The sequence below is a fragment of the Malaclemys terrapin genome, chromosome 3, assembly GCF_027887155.1.
Source record: "Malaclemys terrapin pileata isolate rMalTer1 chromosome 3, rMalTer1.hap1, whole genome shotgun sequence".
NCBI lineage: Eukaryota > Metazoa > Chordata > Testudines > Emydidae > Malaclemys > Malaclemys terrapin.
The window spans coordinates 66,118,353-66,145,987 of record NC_071507.1 but is presented as its reverse complement, the minus strand read 5'-3'; the positions used below and the strand labels follow the sequence as shown (position 1 = coordinate 66,145,987).

Here is a 27,635-nt window from a genome sequence, read left to right as displayed (position 1 = left end):
TGAACTGTGGTGTGGTATCTGTGAGATACCACCAAGCAAGGCAACCTGGGTTTGGCCTGATATCCCAGTTGATCACAAGTCACCCAGTCTCTTGCCACATCTGAGTAATAAACACCCTGAGATACTCTGACATAGTGGCATTGCAAGAACAATTTATAATTAAGAGAGACTTCCATATTTCTTCAGTACATATTGTATTAGCTGTATACGAATCCACTGTGTGAAGAGTAGTGTGTACAGAAGGAGGTTCCACACTCAGCTCATTGCCTCCCTAGAAAGCTAAACTATATTAGTATCCTGAAGACGAGGATAACCCTGTATTTGTCTGAAGCATTGTTGACTAAATGTCCCAGAAGACATCAGAAATCAGTCTGTGATAATTTATGTAGGAGGAGTGGATCAGGTTATCTCTGTCAGGGTCCATGTGATGAGGACCTGGGCAATGCCCCATAAGACATGCTTAGCTGCCTTTTCCTGGGAGAAACGGAGATGACAATGGCACAAGTTCAGCAAACTGAAAATAGTCCCTCACAAGTGATTCTTAGATCTGGGGCTTATGAAGTAAATCTGAGAGAAGTCTATTTGCCACACACAATTGCCAGTTGTTTTGCAAAATGGTAGTGTGCAGACCACGGAGGCAATGCACAAATTCTCTCCTTTGATGAAGAACTCACGTGGTCCTTTTATTCCACTTTATAAAGTAGTAATGGTTCTAACCAAGTACAGGAGTCACCAAAGTTTCAAGGATATTTTTCAGAGCTTCCTTTTTGGGTGAGAGACAGCATGCTCCGAGCTGGGGATGGTAGTAGCCAGTCCTATTGGACTGAGGTTCTTGCCTGCTTTGATCACCTGGAACTAGAGCATCTTTTTAGATCTCAATCTGGAATCTTGGTACCCAACAGGTTGGCACTTGAGATGGTGGAGAATGTTTTGATGTCTCACTTTCCCCTTGTCACTCTGAAGGAATTTAGGAAAATGCTTCTCGATTAATATGCACAAGGCTCATGTTGACCCTTCTCTTGTCTGCATGCACTTAACTGATCAGTTTCCAAACTTCTGAATCTGGTTTACAGACATATTTGCTTAGTTTTCGTGTTTTGTGTTTTCTGTTAATACAGTTTAGGTCAGGGTGGATTGATTAAAATCACTGATTTTAAGAGGCATACAGGAAACTTTGATTTAAATAATGTAATCTTGTGCTGTATTAGTATTTTTAGTTATTTTCCCAAAAAAGATACATTTTCATTGTTTGGTAACCATTAAAACATGTTGATTTGCAACTAAATATAGCCTTTACACTAAATTTGGTACCTTTTGCAGACAAAGTGGATTCACTTTATCTATACGCTGAAGCAGTTATATAGCTTAACATACATATATTTAAATTCTTAATTTTGCATTTTTATGTTAGACAATTGTCAGTGATGCTTTTACTATTTACAAGTTGGTTGGTTTTTTAACTTGTGAATTGTTTTGATCTGGATTTGGATGGAAGTTGGAATTCATTTAAAAATGCACAAAAATAGGATTTTAAAACTGTTAGAATTACTTTAAATAAGCTAGATACATAAGAAAAAAGTTTATTTAAAACATGTTTTGCATTTCAAACTAACTGACTTATTAAACAAAGTAAGTATTATCTTTGGTTAGTGAATTGAACTGATTGTTTCTGGTCTCCATGATTTTAGAACTAGTAGATATCTACCTCTCTCACCTCATTTTTATTTGTAGAATGGAAGAGAGAAACAAGTTTTCTTGCTTTTTTCCACTCCTGTTCAATTTCTCAGCTTTGAATGAATTAATGAACTGTCCTTATTGGGAAAACTGAAATTAAGGAAATAGTCTCTCTGCCCCTGCAGAAGAAGTTAATGCTGTCAAAAGCTGGTTTAGCACTTCAACAAACTCTGGTTCCAGGTGCTTAGCCATTGACTTCCTTCAATTCAGTGGTTTGACTTTCTTTAAAACTTTGGAATGAACACATATTCCTTACTATAAGCTATTAAAAGAATAATAATATTTAAGTGTTGATCATAATATCAGTTGTCATAATTTCAAATTTAATTTTAAATAGGTTTATTTTTAAACATAAAAATGTATTTAAATTAAAAATCCATTTTTTAATCATAAATTTGTATCCACATGCAGTTAGACCAATTTCTTTTTCACCACTGGTTACCTGATTTATGAGGATCTTATATATGAGAATCTACAGTCTTGTGGAACAACTGTGATTTTTACTGAGCTGATGAGTCCTCTTATTGAACCACTAGTTGGTTGAGGTGGAATGGTGAGATGACCTTAGGATGTGGTCTGAGAGTAATTGTATCTTCGGACAATATTGTGTAGGGTGGATCAGCCACGAGGGACCCTAATTCTCCCACCCATCTTGCCAATATAATGGCAATTAGAAAAGCCATCTTCATTGACAGGTGGAGAAGCAGCATGTCGTTAATGGTTCAAACGGGCATCTGGTGATGCCCCTGGAGAACTAAGCTGAAATCCCATGGTAGAGTAGGAACTCACACTTTAGGGTAAATGTTGTTGAGGCCTTTCAGAAAGCACTTGGTGGTAGGGTGCACAACAATGGATATGCCGTCTAGCGGTGAAACGTTGCCTAATGTGGTTCATATGCAGAAGAAGTGAAAAAGGAAGGATCTCCCTCAGGGAGCTCCGACAATGTATGACTCTCCATTGGTGTAGAAAGAGATTTGGGAGTCCCCGGACTACACCTTGGCCTAAGCGGTAGGGCAGCAGCTCCAACCCTCACAATAAGAAAGATGGGTAAAGAACGGGTGCAGGCTCAGTTCTGCCCATTTCAGACAAAGACTTGACCCCTGTCCTGAGAAAGGACAGTAGTCCCAGAAAAGAACTCAAAAGAAGGGCAGGAAAAGCCTCCTCAAGTACCCCATAAGACTTGGCAGTTCAAAGTTGTCCAGATTCAGTGTCTGTAGAAGAGCAAAAATAAAGAAGAAATGGGACAAGCAAAGGATGACGAAGAAGAGGGTGAATGAGTCAGTCCTTGACCTTCAGTCTCAAAATTAGGACATCCTCATATTTTGAGGAGCTGCCAACCCTCTTAAGGATGATAGCATGTACCCTGGAGCCATAGAATGAATGTTTGCTACTGCCAGGGGATCCTATGCTATCTTCCTTTTATATGGCTCTGCATGTCTACATCCATGACGGAAAAGATGGACAATGAGTGGTGTATTCTAGACAGGAAACATGACCAAAGTGCAGCATTAAATCTCACTGTCTTCTGAGAACATCAGATGTGGAAATGTTTACTGAGAACCCAAGAATGGATGCTGCCTTGTCAGGGTCAGTGAAAAGGACAGCACAGACTGTGGAATGAAGTGTGGCTCTCAAGGATTTCCTTGACAGAAAAAATGAGGTGTCTCTTTGAATAGAATCTTTGTGACCTTAAGCCTTTCCCTACAATCTTCAATTTATGCAGCATATATTTCCCAGGGACAGTGAACTGGTCACAGAAGCTTAGCAGATCTCCAAAGGCCAAAGATAAAAACTGTGAAGTGACCAAGACACTCCCATTTCTGGGCACCACTATCTTCAATGTGAGTTCACATGTGACATGATTCTGCCACTTTATTGAGACTACCATGGCTCCAGGAGAGAGGCCATGTAGCTAAAACAGTAGCTAGTGTTTTTCTTTTTTCCAGAGCCAGGCCAACAGACTTGCCTTTTAAAGACCAGTTTCCTTTCAGTAAGACTTGAAGAAAGTCAACAGTCCTTGGCTGATTCAAAGAGCAAAGTTCTATCCCAGGAGATGCCAAGCTGAATCTTGAATTTGTGTTCAAAGAGGAGCAGATGCTGGGAGACTAGAAACTATAATCCAGTAAAAAGGAGGCATAGCCATTTACAGAAGCAGTTGGCCTTAACAATGTACAGTCTTTCATTGACAACGGAGGAAGTAACAATTATCAGAGGAGTTCATTCAAATTTTAACCAGTCAACCTGAAGTTTCTAGAGTCTGGATATAAAGTCCCAACATTGCGGGAAAGTTGAGGAACTGTTTTCATACCTGGGCCTAAATAACATCAAAGGGGTCCTGGACAATACTACTGTATATGGATATGCAGTTGATTCAATGTGAGATCCATTGTACTACAACTCCATTCTACTACACAGTGCCACATTGGCCCAACAAAAAAGGCAACTGAGGTACCCTAAACAATTTCCTAAAGATACAGCCCATTCCCCTGATCCTAGAAGATGAGAAGGACATTGGGATCTATTTCACTGTCCCAAAAACAAGGAGACTGTCCAGTTCTTGACTTGAAATGGGTCGATTCTTCCTAGGTATGTCATGTTTGTAGGATGAGAGTCTCTCAAATAATTTATTCAAGATGTGAAGATGGGCAAATTCTAATGCTCCCTGGATCTCAAGGTTGTACACCTACCTGCATGTGCCTATTCTGCAGTCTATCAAGAAGTATCTGTGACTTACTGTCCTGGACCAATGCTACCAGTCCAAACCCTCCCTTGCAGTCCTAAGAAGAAAGGATATTCTTTTAATCGCATAATTAATCACACTGTTAAACAATAATCGAATACCATTTATTTAAATATTTTTGGATGTTTTCTACATTTTCAGATATATTGTTTTCAATTATAACAGTACAGTGCTCACTTTAAATTTATTTTTATTACAAATATTTGCACTGCAAAAAACAAAAGAAATAGTATTTTTCAATTCACCTAATACAAGTACTGTAGTGCAATCTCTTTATCATGAAAGTTGAATTTAAAAATGTAGAATTATGTACAAAAAATAACTGCATTCAAAAACAAAACAAATCAAAACTTTAGAGCCTACAAGTCCATTCAGTCCTATTTCTTATTCAGCCAATCGCTCAGACAAACAAGTTTCTTTACATTTGCAGGGTATAATGCTGCCTGCTTTTTATTCACGTCACCTGAAAGTGAGAACAGATGTTCTCATGGCACTGTTGTAGCTAGCGTTGCAAGATATTTACATGCCTGATGCACTGAAGATTCATATGTCCCTTCATACTTCAACCACTATTCCAGAGGATGTGTGTCCATGCTGATGATGAGTTCTGCTCAATAACTATCCAAAGCAGTGCGAACTGACAGATGTTCATTTTCATCATCTCAGTCTAGTGCCACCAGCAGAAGGTTGATTTTCTTTTTTGGTGGTTTGGGTTCTGTAATTTCTGCATCGGAGTGTTGCTCTTTTAAGACTTCTGAAAACATGTGCCACACCTTGTTCCTCTCCGATTTTGAAAGGCGCTTCAGATTCTTAAAACTTTGGTCAAGTGCTATAGCTATCTTTAGAAATCTCACATTGGTACCTTCTTTGCGTTTTGTGAAATCTGCAGTGAAAGTGTTCTTAAAATGATCAACATGTGCTGAGTGGTCATCCGAGACTACTATAATATGAAATATATGGCAGAATGTGAGTAAAATAGAGCCGGAGACGTACAATTCTCCCGCAAGGAGTTCATAAACAAGAAGTGGGCAGCATTATCTCCCATAAATGTAAACAAACTTGTTTGTCTTAGTGATTGGCTGAACGAGAAGTAGGACTGACCTGTAGGCTCTGAAGTTTTGCATTGTTTTGTTTTTGAATGCAGATATGTAACATAAAAGAAATCTACATTTGTAAGTTGCATTTTCACGATAAAGAGATTGTACAACAGTACTTGTATGAGTATCTTTTTTTATTTAATTGCATGAGTTAACTGCGATTAATCGACAGCCCTAATTTAAACCTTCTGTTTTCCCCTTGGGGAGTCTGGACCCTGGTTTTCACAAGAACATTTTATTGTTTTGTGTGATCTGTACTGCCTTATGCTTTATGTGATTAAACATAAAGAGCATAAAGTTAGTAGATTGAACAAAGTATTTATGTTGACTGCTTCACAACTATTGTGTTCCCCCTGAGGGAGTTAAACTGTAAACCAGAAGTTTCACACCTTTGGGGTTGAGTTCTGGCTGAGGGGGTGTGTTTAAGTACTGGGCAGTCTGAAATGTCCAGAGGGGCTAGGCAGCTGGACAGTGGGTTCTGTCACTCGGAGGGCAGTAACAGATAGAAGGTCTGCACCCTGAGCATGTGCATAGGAACCCTAAGATTGGGGCAGTGGCTGGACTCAGTTCAGACTACAGGAGCTTAAAGCACCCTTTGGATCTGGGGCACTGAGGCCTCAATTCCCCTCACAGTAGTGTTAGTAGGTGGCCAGGAAGGGACTCTCACTAGGATCCATGACACGGGATAGAAGGAACTTGTTAGAGTAAGGGACTTTAAATGATACAGTTACTTTCTTAAATGTTTAATACACCTTCATGTTTGTGTTTTTTATGTAATTTATGACAAAATTAAAAACCGACTTTTGTGACAGAGGTAGATTTAGGACAATTGAGATAGAAACTTGTTTCTTGCAAAATATCTGATCTTATTAGATAACATCTTGTAATTCTACAAAATAAGTAAGATTTTTTTTTTGTAGTTCAAGCAGGGTAAATTATAAGCAAAGTGATCGCTGAATAATCATGTTTTTCATTTGACAGTACTTAACAACAGTCATTCCTTATGAGAAGAAAAGTGGACCCCCCTGTGTTGAAGATCTACAAACATTAACCAAAAGTGAGTAACTATTTAAAACTCTCTTGCTGATCTCATGTCCCATACCTAGTATTGCCAAAAACGAGTGTTCAAAAATCATGCTTTAGACCCCCCCAAAATCATGTTACTATTTTTAAGCCATAATAAATTTTGGATGGTTCTTGTTTGTCTTCTGGTTTTTGAGTCTCTAGAATGCACTCGGATCATGTTTTCAAGCTTGTCTCTGAAACCCTGAGGGCTAGAAACTTTTTATTTTAACTAAAAGCTGATCTTCTCATGTAATGACTTGACTTCAGGAGCAGGAGCCCTAAGAAAAATACCAAATATCATGAATGTTGGCAACACTGCTTCCCTGCTCCCTCAAAATATGCTATGTGTACTAATGGGTTTATCAGAAAATTCGTGTTGAGTTGAGACAACCATTTATGTAGTGAAGTTAGAACTTTTGAGAATGAGAGTAGATGGGGGAGCTAATTAATTATAGTTGTCAAATAATTGCTATTCAGAGACTTTCAAATCTACTTTTCTTGGCCTAATTTTTCATGTGACAGTTATTTTGGTGTGTACAAATTAGGACACCCTAATGGGATCTGATTTTTACAATGTCTGAAGTGCCCACCCTCTTAAAAGCAGGTCCTTTTAGGGTGTCTGAGTACCCAGAATTACTAAACACTTCTGAAAATGTAAGATCTTATATGCATTTCTGCTGGCAGGAGACATATAAAATTTTTAAATAATAGAACATTTAAACAAAAGTAACTTAGGTACACATTCTTTTCCTGCAATATGCTCCCTTGGCTAGTACTTAAATTTGTGTTTAAACTAGCGCTTTCTCACAGTTAACTTCATTTTCTGTTTAATCCTGTAATGAGGTCATAATCCTTTACTTATGACTAAAGCATAGTTCAAAATGTCAAAATTCCAGTAGTAGTCAAGGGGGAGGGGAAGCCAAAAGTCTCAGCCAAATAACTTTTTTCATTAACAACAAAAACGTTTATACAAATGTGTACTGTAAAGAGGTAAGTGTTTTCTGTGGACTTGTTGAAACCTGATCCTATTACTCAGGCTTGGTCAACACTACAGAGATAAGTTGAGGTAAGGCAGCTTATATCTAATTACAGGTATGTCCGTGTACACACTACAGCTTTGCTCCCGCCGATGTAAGTGCCCTACTGCACCAACATCATAACTCCACTTCTAAGAAAGGCATAGGACTTATTTTGGTGTAGTTAAGGCAATGCAGTGTCCATATAGACAGTGTTACTTACATCTGCTGTTGACTGTCATTCTTGTCAATTTCATGGCTACTTGCTGGAGCCGTGAAATTGACAAGAAAGCCAGACTGACACAGAGTGGGTGGGGGACTCCAGCTAGAGACGGTTGCCTCCTGGGCTCCTAGGCATGCTGTGCCTGCCCTGCTCAGAGTTCAGCTACCTCACGGCTCTCCACTCCCAGCCCAGCTGCTGCCTGGGCTCCCCGCTCAGAGTTGGGCTGTTCCTGCCCAGCTCCCTTCAGGAAGCCCTGGTACTGCACGGAGGCTCCTGATGCCAGGAGCCTACCTGCACTCCCTGGCTCTTGGCTCCCCGCTCCTTGCCTCAGCTGGGGTCCCAGCAGGGAGCTTCGAGCCTCCTGGGGGCAGCCAGGCTTCTGGTGCCAGGGAGCCATGTGCCCATTGTGGGGGTGGCCAGGCTCCTGGTGATGGGGAGCTGCATGTGGAGCTGAGAGGCCTAGATTCTTAGCCTCCCACACTGCCCCTCTTAAATCGGTGGAACCGCTCCTGGTGAGGACACGCACCACCAACAAAAGGAGGATAATGTGGGCATTAACCACCGTGGTAATTACTGTGATGGTTGTAAGTCGACCTAACGTAGGTCGATGTACGTCTCTAGTGTAGACATGCCCTCAGTAGCAGATTTTCCTGGCTGGCTTCTTGCTTGTGCAATTTTGAGGCAGATATTGAACAGGTTTTTAAAGCTACGAACACTGAATATTTTATTTCAATATAAATATAGTATTCTGGAATAGTCATATGGTATTATGATTATCCCATGAGCATTCTGGAGCTTATTAAATGCTGCTAGTCGGTAAATGCTGTGCTTCTGATTCTTTCATTCCTCTCGTGTCTGAGAACACTTACAGAGAGAGATACTTCTCAACATTCTTTAGTTGAATATGGAGCAACAGACGAGCATAAGTAAGCCAGGGCAGTTAACAGAGGTTTTTCCTATAGTTAAAGTTCCACTGCTCCAGGGACCAGCAATGGAAATGTCTTTTCTGTATTCTGTGTTATAAGCCTCACAGCTGCCTATTTCAAAACATAAAACTAACATTGCATGTAAAAGTAGAATCTTCTCATTAATAGTTTGATCTCTTTCGGATCCAACTCTAAATGCTTGCAAAAAAAAGTTCTACAGTTGGCAAGTTAACTAAATTGGGTCCTTTTACCAGTAGGTTGTTTAGTCTGCTGTGGTTCATGGTAGTTGTCTGGCTTTTCAGTGTTATTTTCTTTTCAAATACTGTTTTTTTTTTTATAATTCATTTCTCACTAATTATTGGCTATCCTTATCGACAGCTAACACTGTTAACCAGCTTATACAGAGTGACATTTTTGCACAACCTGAGTGAGAAAGCACTTTGCATTCCTCAGACCATATGAATGTTCCCAAGAGATTTGAAACATTTTCAGAAATAAATGTAGCATCCTCTTGGATAGTAGGAGCTTGCAAAAGTTTTTCTAACATTTTTAGTACTTAAGTAGTATGATGCTTATTCAGTCTGCATAAATTAAATTCCTGTAGGTATGAATTTCTTTCGCATTCCAGGAGTTCCTTCTTGTAATAACTGCCACCGGCTGTAAAACACTAGGTGAAATCCTGATTGCTGAAATAATTCTTATATAAGAGTTGACTTTCAGTATTATTAAATTAAATGTAGGATCTTCACAGTAATGTTTTGCTTTCTAATATTGTTAAGGGATTAGATTAATTTCAACAGTTTTAGCTATCAGACTATTTAACTTTAACTGAATATTTTGAGTAAATGGAAACCACAAAGACAGCATATGAACTCCAATATATTTAAGTACCTAATAAAAAAAAAAAAAATTAAAATATCTTATTTTTGGCAAAGATTCTGCTATGTCAGGTTTTGCCATATGGGAGGCTATGAAAGATGGGAGTTCGTCTTTATATATGCAAAGAAAAGGTCAGACTTTAATTTCTTATATTTAATATTAATGATATGTTACACTCTGAAACACACAAACCACATAGCAAACAGGCAGTTTCCGACCCAATTCATGGTGTTGGTATGTAGACTTTGGATCAGGACATTTTTCAAAGGGATAAAGGGTAGTTAAGCATCTAACTTCCCATTGATATTAATTGCTATTTGTGTCGTTGAAAATTTCTCCCCAATCTTTACTATGGAATTTGAAATTATAGGCATTCTTTTTTTTACTTACTTTCACCCTCTTGGTCAACTCTCTCTACCTTTTACCCTCTACTGTAGTTTGATTTTTACAACTATTCACCCTTTCTGCTTCTTTAGATCAAAAACTTGTGGCTTCATCTTAGTTTTTTTTTTTTTTTTTTTTTTTTTTTAACTAAATGTTTTGAAGACTTGCCCTGTTTTGGGCAAGTGGAGTGTTCACAACCATAACTACAGATTCTTTATTCCAACTCCACATCTTGTCCATCTGCAAATCTGAATGTTTACCCTCGGCAGAAAGCTTGTCTCAAAATAATTCTGTCAAAATCCGTTCCAAATACAGTCAGGTGTTTGGTATCCTCCCTGGGCCGTGCTTGGAAAAATCAGTTGACGAAACTTTCTCTTCCTTCCTGATGGCTCCAACCCTAATGAAGTTATTAGCTGGGATAGTTCAATTTTCGCATGTGCCCCTACAGGGATCTTTTCATGTTTAAAGACTGTCAGAGAAGAGAACCACCACATTCTAGGAATGTCAGTATGCTCTCTTGTCTTCCACCTTGTTTCCCAAATGCTTAATTGCTGTGAATGGAGTCCCAGATTCTTCTCCAGTAGATGGGGAAAGGTGAAGTGGGACTGTAATGGCACAATTATTTCTCTAGCCATATCTGAGGGTGAAATAATACAGAATAATACATAACCTGGTGAAACTTACGGAACTTCTGTAGCTGCACAGCTGAAAGTAAATTTGGCCTACTAAAGCCCAGTGCTAGGGGGAATAACATGGAAAAAATACTGAAACATTAAAGGATTTATAATTTCAATATCCTGTTAGAGAGTTTTCCCCATTGTAAAGATCTTGGTTTAAAACTCCAAAACAATATTGATAGCTGCTAAGTGGAATGAGAGATGTTGGTACCATGTTTTCGTGTTTTCTTTACTATTTATATTGATTTTTATAACAAAAGTGCATTGAAATACATGACAGACAAAAACACCTATGTCTGATATGGTTAATCATGTTAAAGAAGAAAAAATTAAAAATTCAGTGTGGTTTTTAAAAAGTCATCGTATACTGTACTCCTTGACCCAATTACCTGGCTCTTATGTGCATACACTATAGATTTACATTAGAATTATGCATATGAAAGGGGTGTGGAACAGCCCCCATGTGTCTGCCATTCATTTTTTCAGTATTCCAATTACATATTTTCTAATTGATATGGATGCAATATCTAGATGAGTAGTTAAAGTATCTTTAATGTGGTTGTTCGAGTAACATCTTTAATTTGACTAATGATCTGAATTATTGCTTTTTCTCATCCACCCTTCCCCTCCCATACTTTTCAGTCCTTTATGCTATGAAAGAGGACAGCGAGAAAGTGCCAAGCTTATTAACAGACTACATTTTAAAGGGTGAGTATGTCTGTTAGTATACATGCATTAGCTGGGATCTTTTATTTTAAGTTAATATGAGGTATATTAAATATATGTTTTAAAATGTTGTTCTTGTGGCATTCATGAATTACTAGATCTGTTATCTTCTAATCAAAGTATGCTTAATTTTATTTTATGTGCCCAGAAGCCCCTAAGCATGTCGCACCATAAATAAAACATTGTGATGGTAATTTATTTTGAGATGGTCTAAAGCACATTACAAGAGCGCCATAGGACATCATAGTATCAAAACCAAATCATTTAAGATCTAGTATACAAAGTAAAATATGAATAGTTCAAAATATATTAGGTTTTTCTGAAACAATGAACTACTTAAATAATCTGTGGAAATAATGCACGTTGCTGGTACAGGGCTTGTAGATTTGTATAAATTTGAAATTTTCCTTCTGATCACTAGTAAATATAAGAACGGCCATACTGGGTCAGACTAATGATCCATCTAGCCCAGTATCCTATCTCCTGACAGTGGCCAATGCCAGGTGCTTCAGAGGGAATGAACAGAACAGGTAATCATCAAGTGATCAATCCCCTGTTGCCCATTCCTAGCTTCTGGCAAACAGAGGCTAGGGACACTTCAGAGCATGGTTTTGTATCTCTGCCCATTCTGGCTAATAGGTCCATCAGTGGCTATCTTCCACAAACAATGTCCTTGGATATCTTTATTCTATCTGGTTCCATTTAAAATTAAAAGGTTTGAAATTTTTTAAATTTAAAATTAAAAGGTTTGAGTGTACTTGCTGTATATTTTCCAGTGCTATACATTGTCTGATTTTCAGTGTGTCAGGCAATGGGGATCATCATTTACCTTGAAAAACAGTTCCATAGTCTAATAGAGATCATCATAAGGATTCTAGACATTTCACCTGAAATTGCATTCTTAGTTCATTCCATCACTACTGGTTATTTCATTTTAAATCATTTCTCTCCCTTAGTTATCATGCTCCACTTTATTTTAGAACTAAACTATACAATGCACGTTTAGTGTAGTTAATCCCTTCGTTACTTATTTTGGTCTTTTCTCTTAAACTCCCTCCAATTTGTCTGTATCCAGGCCAGCTCCAGGCACCAGCGGAGCAAGCTCGTGCTTGGGGCGGCAGATTCCAAGGGGTGGCATTTGATCTAATCCATATATATTATATAATATAAATTTTTTTTTTTGCGCTTCACCGCTTTGGCCGCCCCTGCAGGTTTTTTCTTTTTGGTTTGCTGCTCCCGCCGCCGTGTAGGGGGCGGAGGAGGGCAGCGCCCTGCAGCAAGCTGGGAGGGCAGTCCGCGTCCTTCCCTGCCTGCCGACCGGAGCGGCGCGGAGCCTTCCCGGCAGGAGGTGCCTGCGGAGGGGCCACGTAGCAGCACCCCACTTAAGGAAGCCCTGGGGGCCCCCCTTCTCCCCCCCCCCCCCCCCCCCCCCCGCTAGCCAGGGTGCGCACTCTGCTGCCCCGGGTCTGCAGGGCCAGGAGTCCCCCTGCACCCACGCTCCCGCCGCCCCGCAGGTATTTTGTTTTTGTTTTTTCTTTCCTTCACTGCTCCAGCTGGCCAGTTTGTCCCCCCTCCCTTTGCTGCTCCGGCGGGCCCGTTTGTTCTTCCCCTCCCCCGCCGCTCTGGCCAGCTGGTTTGTTCTTCTCTTCCTCCCCCCCCCCCCTCCGGCCAGGGGCAGGTTTGTTTTCCTCCTCCCCTCTCCCCCCCCCCCCCTTTGCTGCTCCGGCAGGCCCGTCGTTTTTTGCTTGGGGTGGCAAAAAAGCCAGAGCCGCCCCTGTCTGCATCTTTGTGGTATTAAGATGCCCAGAACAGAATGTGGTAATTCAGGCACAGTCTTGCTTCCCTCTCTCACTTAAAGGCATGTGGAAGCGCTTGTGCTTACTTTTAAGCATATACATAATAGTAGTCCCATTTACGTCAATGCTTAAAGTTAAGCATAGGCATAAGTTTTTGTAGGATCTAGACCATAGTGTGTAAATGGAATTGCTGTGTCCCTGCTCCATCATGTGATGCCTCTTCGTATACAGTCCAAAATTGCATTACCATTGTTTGTTGCCAGATCATACACTGCACATTCATCTCTAACTTGCTGTCCTTGATTTTTAGTGTTACTGTTTTCCAAGTATCTGTTTTCAAATGAAATATCACTTGATTTACTCTCTTCATACCTAGTAGGTTGTATTTTTCTAATCTAATTCTTGTATTTTCTGCTCATAATTTTGATTGCTCTGACTTCGCAAGTATTTACAAATCCTCACAGTTTAGTTATCAATACATTTACTCAAGATGCTGACTTTATTGCAATTTAAATAAAAATGAAAGATGGCTGTGAACTGTGTTAGGCCCCCTAACACACAACTTAATATTACAAAAAAGCCCAGCAGTATTAAAATAATCATTACAACAAGAACATTGCTAGCTAGTCAGCTACAAACACTCTTTCTTTCCCCATCTTTTTTTTGTTCTGTCCTCTCCAAAAATCCAGTCAAACAGATGACTTTTGCAGGATGGTTGAATTCAGTCTGTTTGATTTCCTGTCTTAAAATAAAGCCAACCAGGAGCTTTTATCAAATGCGTAACATTTTGACTTCACAATCTTTCTAGAATATCTATGTCTTGTCTGAATTCTCTAGCCTTGCTTTAGCTCATGTAGAGTAAATAGCAGAAGCTGCTTTTTTGTCTAGAACTTCTAATTAATTGTTTTTTCTCATGTGACAGGTAGAACAATTAGTCTGAAAAAATTCTAGTGATACTATTGGAGTTTATTTTTCAACTTAGTAACCCTGCATTGAAAGAAATAAATTGCTTAGTATTTGTATTTCTTAGGGGAAGAAAATAATTTGTCTACTTTGAAAGAAGTTTGGATGTTTAAAATGTCATAATAATTTTTAGTAATTAAATACTAATCAGAATGGGCACATTTTACACACACGTTCTCCTAATCTGGAGTCATGACCCTTGGGTTAACTGCACCCACAGGGCCACCAAAGCAACTGATGACTCTGATTTTTGGTATCTTCACTCATCCCCTTATATAATCCTGGAAAGTGCATCACAGCTCCAGCTGAAACTCTTCCAATGCTTCAAACCCTAAATGACCATAAACATATAAAAACTGTAGACAAGAATGGGCAAAATCCCAGATTAAAACATCTTCGGTTAAGTTTAAATTGCCTGTTCTCGTACACAACTACTCTTCCAGTCTGGACTCATGACTGATGGGGAATAGCAAGCGGTTCACTCAAAATGAGTGGAAGGGGTCAGAGCAGAATGAAGAGAATAGTCCACTACAAGTGAAGAGTGAGGATGAGTTCCCAATGGTTTTGTTACCAGCCCTGTACTGCATGTTTACATGAGGATCAATATCAGAAAACTGCGTCAGACTTCCTCGTAAAGATGTGGAATTCATTCTCCTGATCAAATAGAGGAGCTGTTTTCCAGATTGGATCTTAAAAATTGGTATTCACATTGAAGTAGATCCAAAATACAGAGTGCTTTTACAACAGAACAAGGAGTGCAGCAATTTAAAGTAATATCTAAATGGTTTGACGAGGATACGACATGATGTGCCTAACTCAGCCTGTTAGTTATAGCTGGATGGTATCCTGAGAAATGCTTCAATTCCTATCTAAACAATTTACTGTTAAGTTTACAAACGATCTGTTTTAAATTCAGCATACCAATTTAAAATTGAATCCAAAGACGTTTTAACTGTTTTTTGTAAAGCACTTTCAGACCTAGGGATAGGTATTGTACTATAGTGTTATGAACTTCTTTGATAATCTGGATAGGCAATAAAAGCAGGTTTCCACCACCATTCAGGGACTGCTCATTGATAGCTGCCAGTACCATTCAAGCAGAAGCAGCCAATATAAGTAGGCTTCCACCACACAAACCCCCACCTGTGCAAAATCTGCCATTGTGCTGGAAAAGAATAAATTCCCTGGGTTAAGGAATAGTTCAAAGCATGATCACTATTTGGGAGACTTGAAGGAAGCATTTGTACCTCTGTTATTCTTGAAGCATGAACAGTTGGCATTGACAGGCTTTGTAGGCACCTATGTTGATGTCACCTAAACCTCAGCACTGACGTCACTCAGAATTGAGAGTTGGAGAATATTCCTCCTCTGTATCAAGCTTCAGTGTCAACAAGTGGTGAGATATTCTGTAGCTGTTCCTGGAGCAATACAATCTCTCCATTGCCCTGCCACCAAGACCTTCTGATGCATGACGACCTCCACAGATGGTGTCAGTGGTCTCGCGCTCCATTAGGCTTCATTTGAGGACTAAGGGGTATATTTATACTGCAATCAGAGGTGTGATTGCAGCATGTGTAGACATACCTGAGCTAGGTTCAATCTAGTTAGCTTGGTACTAATAGTGAAGCTGCAGCAGCACGAGCTGCAGAATGGGCTAGCCAACTTGAGTACAAGCGTGCCAGAGAGCCCGGCTGTGTACTTGGGTGGCTAGCCCATGCAGCCATGGCTTCACTGCTGTTGGTTTTCAAATGGTGTTGGGTATGTTTGTATGAGCTGCAGTCACATCTCCAAGTGCAATATAAAAATACCCAAAATGTTCTCAGACGTTAGTCTGTTATCTGGCATGTAGACAGTTCTTTCAAAGGATTATTAATGGAGGATTAGATCTTTTAAACAATCTGTTCAGGCAGGCTTTGATGTTGCAGTTCCTTGGAGCCATTTGCTGCTATCATTAACCATTCTTGTATAAGAATTTCAACGTCATCCCTGAATTTCAGGGTAAAATGTTTTACCAGCTTTTTTGAAGGTAGTCTCTCTTCATTGGAAATGTTGAGGATATCTTGATCAAGACCAGAATAACAGTGAGGATTTTGGGGCAGCATGCCACTTTCTAGAAGCACAGATGTGTGTTTAGTGATAACTGACCTGATTTGCTATCATTGATTCTAGTCTTAGCTATTTGATAGCTACAAGACAGATTACTTGCTGTTAAGGTTGAGTCAAGAAATGAAAAACAGAAAAAAATAAGTGTTAATTTCATCATAAAAGTTATTGAAGTATGTTAAAATCAAATGACTTTTTTGTTTTGCTAGGGACCTCTATTTTCCCTAAAAGAGTGGGCAGGGTTGTTCTGTGATAATGGCACATTGTGCAGCTCTGTGTGAAGTCTTGATAATACTGAATCTTGTCAATATAATTAGTTGAGTTTTTTCTAGTCCTGAATACAGTTTCTCAAGCAGAAAAATAGTTTTCTACTAAAAGTCCTTATTAAGTGGCTATCATCTTCAGTGAACCCTTATATCAAGGCACAATTTGCACTCTTGATAAAAAGCAGAGAAGGGAATACGTAAAAAATATGAAAGTATTCAGGCCAGCACATCTGGCTAATATGCATATTAAGGGAATTGGATAACATGAGAAAGCTCTGGCAGTTATTGTTGTTGAAGAAGTTGTTTAGAACTAAGGATTGGAGGAGAAAATACAAATATTATAACAGTTCTAGCAATTGCCATTTTCAGTACCTAGTGGTATAATGGAACAAACATTGAGAGAGATCTGTGTTCATCTATAGGTAAATGGAATACTAAGCAACAAACAGCATATGTTTGTAAAGAACAGATCTTGCCAAATGTGATTGCTTTTTTGATAGAATCAAAAAATTAGTTGAGGTTAATAGAGATTCACTGGATTTCATTAAAGCATTTTTATGCTAAGTGTCAAATTCTCTCAAATATGCTTGAGCACTGACATGTTGATTATCTACTTTGTGGAGGACTAAACACAGGTAATAACTACTGTGTTGAGTTGGAATGTCTGGTAGGGTCTTGTTGAACTTATTGTATTGTTTGGTCTTTAATAGCTTCATTACTGGTATGGTTGAGTGGGTAGAACAACATGCTAATGAATTGGGAAAGACAGCTTAGTCTACTGCCTGTGGCACTGGGCAAGGACTTTGGCGACCTGAGTTCTGTTGCCAGCTCTGCTGCTGATCTTCTGTGTGATCTAGGGCCAGGTCACTTCTCTTTTCTATGCCTTTGTTTCTCTCCTCCTGCTTTGCCTGTCTTGTCTAAATAAACTGTGAAGTCTTCAAGGCAGGTACTCTATCTGATTGTGTATGTGTACAACACTTAGTACAATAGGACTTGATCTTGGATAGGACCTCTAGACACTATAATGCCACAAATGATAAATAATAAATTGGAAGTTGGTACTAAATTAGGTGTTGTGAGAACTAGTAAAGCAGAAAGGCTATAAACGGTATGAAATAGAGGGAGGAATTAATAAATTGAGCTCTAACTGGTAAAAATGCCAGGTAATGCATTTAAGTGAGTGGAAGGCACCTTAGAGACTAACAAATTTATTAGAGCATAAGCTTTTGTGGGCTACAGCCCACTTCTTCGGATGCATATAGAATGGAACATATATTGAGGAGATATATATACACACATACAGAGAGCATGAACAGGTGGGAGTTGTCTTACCAAATCTGAGAGGCCAAGTAAGTAAGAGGGGGAAAAAAAAAACTTTTGAAGTGATAATCAAGCTAGCTCAGTACAGACAGCTTGATAAGAAGTGTAAGAATACTTACAAGGGGAGATAGATTCAATGTTTGTAATGGCTCAGCCATTCCCAGTCCTTAGTCAAGCATAAGTTTTCAGTACTTAGTGGTATAATGGAACAAACATTGAGAACGATCTGTGTTCATCTATAGGTAAATGGAATACTAAGCAACAAACAGCATATGTTTGTAAAGAACAGATCTTGCCAAATGTGATTGCTTTTTTGATAGAATAAAAAAATTAGTTGATGTTAATGGAGATTTGCTGGATTTCATTAAAGCATTTTTATACAAAGTGACACCGTGTACCCCTTCAGAGGCAAGTTGCCAAAACTAGACCCACAGTTCCAGACAGGGTCTTTTCATGGTATTGCACAAGGGAATAATTATTTCCCTTGTTTTGTTCATACTATTTTTGATGTGGTCTAAAATCCTTTTGTTGTTCTTTGTCACAATTCACCATTGTTTCCATCCTTATGTTATTGGTAATGAAAGGGGCTTAGTGATTTATATTTAGTACATTGTAATTCATTACCCAGCAAGATATGGGTCAATGTATGATTTTTAGATCTAAAATGGAAATACTTACTAATGTGAAATTCAATCAGACACTGTCTAGGCTGCCTTCCAGATGTGTTCAAATCTTTCTGAATATGATTGAGAGACAAGGAGGGTGAGGTAATCTATTCTTTTGGACCATTTTCTGTTAGTGAAAAAGACAAGCTTTCAAGCTTACACAGAGCTCTTCTTCAGGTCTGGGAAAGATACTCTTAAGGTATATCTGCCCTGCAATATACACCTGCAGCTGGGCCATGCCAGCTGAGTCAGGATTGTGGGTCTCAAGCTAAGGGGCTCTTTAATTGTGGTGTAGAAGTCCAGGCTTGGACTGGACCCCAGGTTCTAAGATCCTGTGAGGTGGGAGGATCCCAGAGCTTGGGCTGCAGCCTGAGCTCACACATCTGCACCACAGTAAATAGGCCCTTAGCCCTAGCCCTGCAAACCCAAGTCAACTGGCATGGGCCAGGCATGGTTGTCTAATTGCAGTGTAGACGTACCCAAAGTGTCACCACTAAATACAAAGTGGAACAGATTGTTTAGCATATGTAGTTAACACATATTGTAAGAGAAGTGATGAAGTGGCCAGTTAACACCTTTGCAATCATAAAACAAAAAAGGTGGTTTTAGTGGGTTACAGATTGTTCTAATAAGCCATAAATACAATGTCTTTATTAAGTCCATGATTTTCAGTGTGTAGCAAAGTTATGGATTTAAGCTCCCAGGCTTGTCTTTTGAAGGTGTTGTGCAAGTGTTGTGAATATGATTGGCACTTGAAAACCATAATAGCCATGTTTCAATCCCAAGCCAGGATGGAGGAAGCAGAAGTGTAAGATGTTAGTGATCTGAAGGAGAGGCATGTGTTTAGTGTCAGGAAAAATCTATATTAATGAATCAAGGCCAAGGTTTTAAAATTTTCAGTTAAATAAAAGTATACCATCAGTTTGAAATTGGAAATTTCAAATAATGAGTTAAAAATATTTTTGGGTGCTATACCTTCTCCACAGTTAATCTCCCAATTTTTGTGGTTTCACAATCATATTTTTCTTTTTAAAAACATTCTTCTCATATTATCATGTGAAAGATCAATAAAAGCAGGGGAAATAATGAAAACTGTTTAGTTTGTGCATTTTACAGCACTTTGTGCAAACTGCAGAGCAGAGATGAATGTATTTTCTGTAATTTCAGCTAGTGAGTGTTCTTAGGTGTTACAATAATAGTAGGTACAAAATGTTCAGATAAGTATGATTAAGTTAATCATGTCCCTTTAATATTCTCACAGCAGCCTTCACTCTGCCTACTTGCATACACAGGATGCATTACAATACTGTAATTTCATTGCGTGATCACATAATGGGATGCTATTCAGTAAATATTACATCATTATACACAAAGGAATAAAACTTCTGTAATTGGTGAGAATATAGTATGTAGAATTTTTCATTATTGTGTGGCATGATTATATATAGACTTTGTTGAAATACATGAATGCAAAGGGCCAAAGATACATTTGCTGATGGCTATGTGTAAAAAAACCTAAATAGATATCTATAGCTCGAATCTTTTGATTTGTTAAATTAAATCTCTAGCCTTAATGATACATTACAGTAAGTTTTTTGCATACATTATATATTACCATTATGATAAATTCATCTATGAAAGCCAATTAGATTTCCTTATTCTTGACACAAAGACATTTACAAGTTTAGATAATACTTTCCTATTTGAAAAATTACTTTATTAAGTCCATATGAACACTTAACCAGAGTAAGCTCCTTTTTAAAATCTTCCATTCTTACAGTAACACAAACTGACTGGCTTAAAACTTGTAACTAATCTGAGTATTCTTGCCTCGTTGCCCATAAATGAAAAAATAGTGGTTATGATTTAAGGTAGTTCAAGAAAAATATTGCTACACATACCACCAAGTAAAATGGAAGAAAATGTGTGTATCTGTCTTTCTGCCAAATTAAATATTTTTTAATTATTCTTCCGACCCCCAACTATTTATACTGTGGAAGTGGTATGATTTCCCATCTTTGAACTTGTTTCTTTATCCTGCACCTGATCTTTTAAGTTACCAATAAGGGCTGAAGCTGAATTTTGGTTTTAAATTAAAAGGCAAAAATGTAACTGTCAGTGTTTTTTATTTTTAAATTGTGACAGTGTTTCTGATAATGAGGGAATTTATTTTCTTGTTTTTATTATTTAAAGTTTTTGTGCTTCTTTGTTACACCTGACTTCTTTATTTGCTTTTGTGTTGTGCTAGCATTGGTTTGAAAGCTGGATTGCTCTGAGGTTTGTGTCTTTTTAGATGTGAAACAGGAATGAGAAACATGTGAAGGACATGTCTTTGTCTTCCCACTTTACATGATCCACAGGGTACACACATCAAGCTTAGAATTGTCATCTGAAATTTTCAATACATATTTTAATATTTCACTGCATGGTAGCACTTCCACTTTTTCTTGAATGTTCCATGAAATTATAGTTAATTCTTCAGGATAGAAAGCTTGTAAAGTGTAAAAACACCATTATTGAAGACATGATCTTTAGTTAACTCATTTCTGTGTAATATTAGTTAGTGATCGCATTTTTTGTCATAAAGTTTTCTTTTGGGAAGAGGGTTCCAGTTTAATTATCTATTTCAATTCTAGATTTTATTCGCTGCTTTTAGAGTATAGAACTAAGCATTCTTCATGTTTGTTTACTGTACCCTGCAATGTGTTTATGCACACAGTGTTCAATGAAGTTTATGCCTGTATATTTGTGGTTCTTTTGCAGTTCTGTGTCCGACATGAAAAGTGCTGCCTTACTTCAGAAGTAACCATGCTCCTTCCTGTGACAAGAAGCTTTCCAGAAATAGTTCATAGTATTTTCTTTTCATTTGGCACTGTATCTAAACCTGTATGTATTTACTTTCCATGTCTGTTTGGATTTTTGGATCATACAGTAGGCCTTTTGGGCATGATGATAGAACTTTGCACCATCAAATGAAAAGTGCATATGTGCTTGAGCATAGAACAAACATTGTACAGTTTTACTCACAAGCTTTGGTTTGGCTTTTTAAAATCTATTTTACATTGTGTAACATAGTAATCCCTCCCACATATTTCATTGTTGGGGAAAGAAAACTAAACTTTAAATACTGTAAATAAAATAAGCCTATAATTTTAACTAATCTGCAGTAAAACTAAATAAATAAACCCTCTGTTCTTGTATCAAACTTGCAAAAGGGATCATAGCCAAGCCTGCACTGAAGAATTCCATTGAAGTTCTTTAGTGGACACTCCAAAACCGTGATAGTGGCAACTGGCACTGAACACTTTTTTTTAAAAGCAGTAACTTAGATTATAAACTATAATACTGTATTGTTCAGACACTGAACAAATGTTCTGATGCTCTACAGGAAGAAGAATCCGTGTCTCTGCTCCCTTTACTTGCTACCTGATTTACATAAACTTCAAAATATTAGATGATAATTCTTCATCACTCTTATTTTCTATTGGTTCTGTTTTTAATAATTGTCTATTGAGACCTGATATGTTCCCTCATTACTGCTATCATTTTAGTATTCATGTTAAATATTGGTCTTAAGATAATATTTTATAGGCTGCAGTATGTAAACAAATATTTTAAGATGCTCAGTGTCCTTTAAATTATGTGCAGTGTTTGAGAAATGGTCATTCTCGTTTCCAAGACAGTTACGTTGAAACTTTCATTATCGTGTACTTATAAGGCATCCTACAGATCTGGCTCTTGTAACTCCCTGTCTGTCATGATGTTATACCTGTACCTAGCTGTCACTGAGGGGAACATATTTTATAAATCACATTAAATATCTTTGCTAGTCTTAGAGCAAGTCCAGTGGTGTGAAAAGAAAGGTAAATGCCAATAGAAAGAAAGAAAGAAAGTAATTGTTTTTACGTTTGATTCCATATTTATTATATATTTATACTATAGAAGCCCCCAAAGCCAGCCACGGTACAAATACATAGGAAGATACAATCCTGAAGAGCTTATAATCAAACATTTTTCTCAAGAATTTGCTTCTGTTCCTTTATCTTAAAATCTTAGTGATGAAGAATCTGTTCTAGAATAATTTTCACAATGTAATACTTTTAAGAATCTGCTTATTAGTAGCAGATACTATATGAGTTCTTCCACTTGATTAGCAGAGCACATTAATTACGAACATGGCACTCTGTCACTCAGTAATGCAGTTTTCCCTCTAGATTCAGTTACAGTATTATAATTGAACTTCAGTATTATGTGTCCATTGTGCCTGTCTTTTTTTGCAGAATATTCAGAACTCAGAATCTATAGCCATTACACCGCTTGGTCAGCAGTGGACAACCTGCTTGAGCAGGATAATGGCTAAGTATTATTTCACCTGTCAATGAGATGCTCCTTCTGATCTGCTTAAGTGGTTACGTTTCTGTGAAGAGATTCTTGCCTGTATTATTTTTTTTTCTTTAATAGTTCCTCTATAAAGAAAAATATTGTTTCCTCTGCTGATATGTTGTGAATTCAACATGGCATTCCTTGTGTTTTTGTTTGTTTGTTTGTTTTGCTGAATGTGTTGTTTTTCTGTAGAATGTTTCATTTCAACCTATTGTCTTCTATTTTTTAACTAAGAAATAATCCTATTCCATTATTTCAGTATAGAAACTGAGAAATAACAGATCAGTGGCTTCAAACCTGGTGAGAACCATTATTTATCTCCAAGCCATCTCTATTCAAAGGTGCTTCCTGGTGCTGTCTAGTCCTAAAATGAATGCCTGACAATAAGGTTCAGTCCTGCAGGGTATTGAGCATTCTGGCATTGATCCAGCAAAGAACTTAAGACAATGATTTCTGTGGGACTACTTATGTCCTTACAGTTACACAGGTTTAAATGGATCAGGGCAAGAATGCTCAGCATCTTGCAGGATAGAACCCATTAGTGCTTGGCATTCCTCTGTGCATTCAGCGAGACCAACTCCAGGACAGTGCTGCTGTTTTCAAGGAAGAAGTTCTCAAAAACAATAGAATTGAATGGTGGTCCTACTGGGAGTTGTAATTTTTGGTAGAGCTGAATTATCACATACAGTTCAGACTCAAGTTCCACATTGCCTCATCAGTCTCAAAGGCATGAAGTCCAATGCATTGGAGTCAAGGTGCCAGGTAGATCTTTCAGTATGCTCCCGGCACGTTATTCATCAACATTCAAATGCAGGCAAAATTTCCCTCAAAGCAAATGTGTAGATTTGTATGTAATGTAGGGATGTTCAAATCTATGTACATTTATTATTATTTCCATACTTTTTAAATTGTTTTAGTTTGGGGGAGGCTTATGGAATTTTCCACTGTACCCATCACTTTGCCATTTGTGATGCCAAGTGTTTGCAGAGTATCCTATTTTTAACATTTCTTTGGGACACTTAAGCTAAATTACATTGTAAGCTTTTTTTAACTAATATTTTGATATTTTTGTATTGTTTTCTTTCTTTATTGTAGAAACTGAAACTTTAATGGAGTTATTTGTCTGAGAATTGAGGTGACTGTTTAATATAGTAATGATTCTTGGGATTGCAACTACTGGGCTTGTTTTGCTGAGTACAATATTGGGAGCCAGGACAGAGAGGTGTGTGCCTGATCCTGAACCACTGAAGTCAGTGGTTGCAGGATCAAGCCCTATGAGCGGGGAAAGCGAAGAGGACTTTCAGCTGGAAAGGCAGGGACAGAGGTGTCTCCTGAGTTACCGCCTTTCTCCTTGGGTGAGAAAGGGAGATGCAGAGAACCACAATACTCAACCCATCTCCTTTACCACAAAAGGGGGGAGGTTTCCCCATTGCTTGACCATTCTCGGGCCCTCTGCTGAGTTAGGAATGAGGGGAGAAATGTCCCCATGAGCTTTTTCCCTCTTTAAATAGGTAGAAGAAACAAATGCTCTCTAGTTTCCCTGTGTTCCCCTACTCCTGGGGTGGGCAAGGGAGGTAAGACATGATAGATAACGAGGACAGGGGAAGGATTAGCTAGGAAGAATGTGTTAGGGAGAATGGAGGCAGAATAGGAAATGCAGGGTGCTAGGAAACATGGGAGAAGAGGAGAAAAGAAATGGAACACAGGTAGTTGAAAAATCAGGAAAGCATGGGTGGGGGGGAGAGGGGATTGAAATAATAGTCTTAGAATTTAACACTGTAGGAAAACAGACATTGCCAAAAAAGTACAAAGGATATACCAAAATATACTATGTAGTCTGAACCTCCTAAAAATGTCCTTAGCTGTGGATAAGTTCCTGACAAAAATTGTCTGCCCTACCAGACTGAATTGAATTTTTTTAAATATTCTGTATGCAGTGGTGTTGTAGCCATGTTTGTCCCTGTGTAAGTATTCTGTGTAAACCTCACCTATAAAAGCCTGGCACTGAGCAACAAAAGCTGAAAATGGTTAATGTGCATCCAAACCGGTGAATAAATTTGCAGCCTGCAAGTAACTTTTTTCTGTAACTTTTACGCACTTACGGCTCTCTGTGCAGTTGGGCCTTGAAGCAATACTGTGTCTTGTGCTTTTTCAAAGAGCCAGAATTCCGTTGCTCCTGGATATTTCCAGAGCACTGAGAGTGTGATGTCGGAGAGCAGTTGTTGACAATTTCAGTGTACTAGCAAGGATTCCCGGACTCTTAAGGATACGCCTCTACTAAGCATTTTTAATTTGGGGCAGATCTGGGAGCAAGACGTCTTAAAAAACTAAATGGTATTAAATCACCAAAAATCAGTGTTCATCAAAGAAAGCTGATATACATTTGTCCTCTCCCCATTTCATGGAATTCAGATGGTTCATTTTATAGATTTACCTACTGGCTGGCTGGAATAAGAGGGCAAACTAGTTGAGATTCAGTCCAGATAGGAAGCATGCTCATTGGCTGGGGCAAACTACCAGTAAAACATCAACAATAATATCAGCTCTCTTCTACTGAAGGGATGTTGGTCTTACTGGATCCTCAGCTGTTTCTAGTAGTGGCCAAGAATATTTTGTATCATCTGTGCTAGGTCAGGAAGTTGTGACCTTTTCTTTGGGATGTCACCACTGTAATTCATGCCTTTGTCACCTCCAGATAGTATTACTTCAACATCCTATATGCTTTAATACCACCCGGAAATTACAGTTAGTACAGAATGTGTGCTTGGCAACAGTGCAGAGCACTTCACACCTGTGTTGATCATCAATCTACACTAGCTTCTTATTAATTTCCACATTAATTTAAGATGTTTTTAATTTATAAAGCCCTAAAATGATGTAGGTCATAGGTGGCTCTGGGACTGCCTCTCCAACTACAACTCCAGCTCTGACAGCTAAAGTCCACTGAAGCACTTTAACCTAACATCCCTCTAATTCTGTCAGGAAGGGACTGAAGGCAATGGGTTTTTTTAGTGAAATAGTCTCAACTTTGAAATGTGTTGTCCCCATTGATCCACCAGAGCCCAAATTTGTTGACCATCAGGTCACTCTGCAAAGTTCACCTCTTTTTTGCCATGCTTTTTCTGAGAAGGTGGACTGTATTGGATGTTGGGGCAGTCTTAACCTTAGTGGACTTGGGTTAATTTCATATTTTGGGTATTGGTCCTAATTTGTATGTTTAATACTTTGCACAAGAGTCTAGAGCTTCATAAATGCCTGTCCATAAATTCAGATGCACATTCTTGAAGTCTTTCAAAATTTTCATCACAAAGTACCACAAGTTAAAAAATAAAACTGGAGAGAGGCATGGATCTGAGTCAGATTTATTTGTATTACTGTATCTCAAGGGACCCATGTAAACTGAAGGCGTTTTTTTTAAAAGCCTAGGAGAAACCCTGAAATTAAAAGGTCTGGGTTAATATCAGGAGTTGAGACATTACTCCTTATTCGTTACCCATTATATTTCTCAAGATCTTTCCAAACAAATGTAATAGATATTAATGGACTCTCGGGAAATTCCATAAAGCAGATCTAATAATGAACAAGAAGCGCTAAAGATGGTTTTTGCACACAGGTTGTTAATTTATCCCATTTCTTAATATGTCTGTTCTAAAGCCAAGAAAGCGTAGAGTATTGTTTGCAAACTTTTTGTTCTTGATGTTAAGCCTAATCTCTTGTCCCATTATTCAAATTCTTTACTTTCAGCTTAACTCAAGACCTTCATCTCTATTCATTTATGCTTTTTGAGCAATGGTGGCCTACTGGTTAGCTGAATTGGTGCACACAGCACTGATTAATAAATCTCATTAATCAGGGGAACTAATCTTTACATTTTTCTATTTGATGGTTCTATGAGGCTCATTGCAAGTGTTGCATTGAACTCTTTTTTTTGGTTCTCTTTAAGTGCTAATGTCTTCCTCACATTTATGACTCTTATGCTCCATGCTGTTTTGTTAATATTTTTCTATTTAGTCCTTTTAGGTATTTGCCTTTGTTAAAACTTTATTCAATAAAAATTAATATTAAATGTCAGCATGTTATTTCATTTATTATAAAATTCTTAATACAGAAAATGCATACAGATTTCTTCAAAGAATCAGTGGTAACTTTAGAGAACAAACTGAATGCTCAGGATACAAAAAAATATGACTAACATATATGTAAAAGTTCTTCTAATTAAATTAGAATTAGCTATGAACAATATGTCCAGATTGGGTTGGTTTGTTTAAAACATAAAGCACCAGATTCTGATCTCACCAGTTTTACTGCGATGAAATTAGTCCCTTTTTAATTGTTGAGATTATAATCAAGCTCATGGTTTGATAATACACAGATGTCTGTAATCCAGTGATACAACCAGATTTCCCAGATGCTGCAATATCCCTAGATGTCAAAAAGGCAATTGCCCAGCTCACTTGGGAATGCAGAATATATGTCTAGCAATTGCATGGTTTCAATTAAGACAGAAAATGTCCTGTCATCTAGTGCGCTGCTAAAATTTCAGTTAATTTTGTATCTTCAGACAAATTCCTTCTATCTAGGGGTACCCTAAGGAATGTCCTCTCATTCTTTTTATTACTGCTATTATCCAACGTATAGAACTTTATACTAAACGTTTTACATGCAAACAATG

The 27,635-nt window shown here is 38.1% G+C and overlaps 1 protein-coding gene across 3 annotated transcripts in view; it reads left to right on the top strand.

Annotated features, from left to right (window-relative positions):
- FEZ2 (fasciculation and elongation protein zeta 2) overlaps positions 1 to 27,034 on the top strand; it is a 59,108-nt gene extending 32,074 nt beyond the window's left edge. For all 3 annotated transcript variants that reach the window (XM_054022219.1, XM_054022217.1, XM_054022218.1), the window contains 3 exons: positions 6,553 to 6,628; positions 11,384 to 11,449; positions 21,344 to 27,034. In XM_054022219.1, the coding sequence (XP_053878194.1) occupies positions 6,553 to 6,628; positions 11,384 to 11,449; positions 21,344 to 21,360 (159 nt within the window). In that variant the 3' untranslated portion in view covers positions 21,361 to 27,034. The remainder of the gene's footprint in view (positions 1 to 6,552; positions 6,629 to 11,383; positions 11,450 to 21,343) is intronic.
- The last annotated feature ends 601 nt before the right edge of the window (positions 27,035 to 27,635 follow it).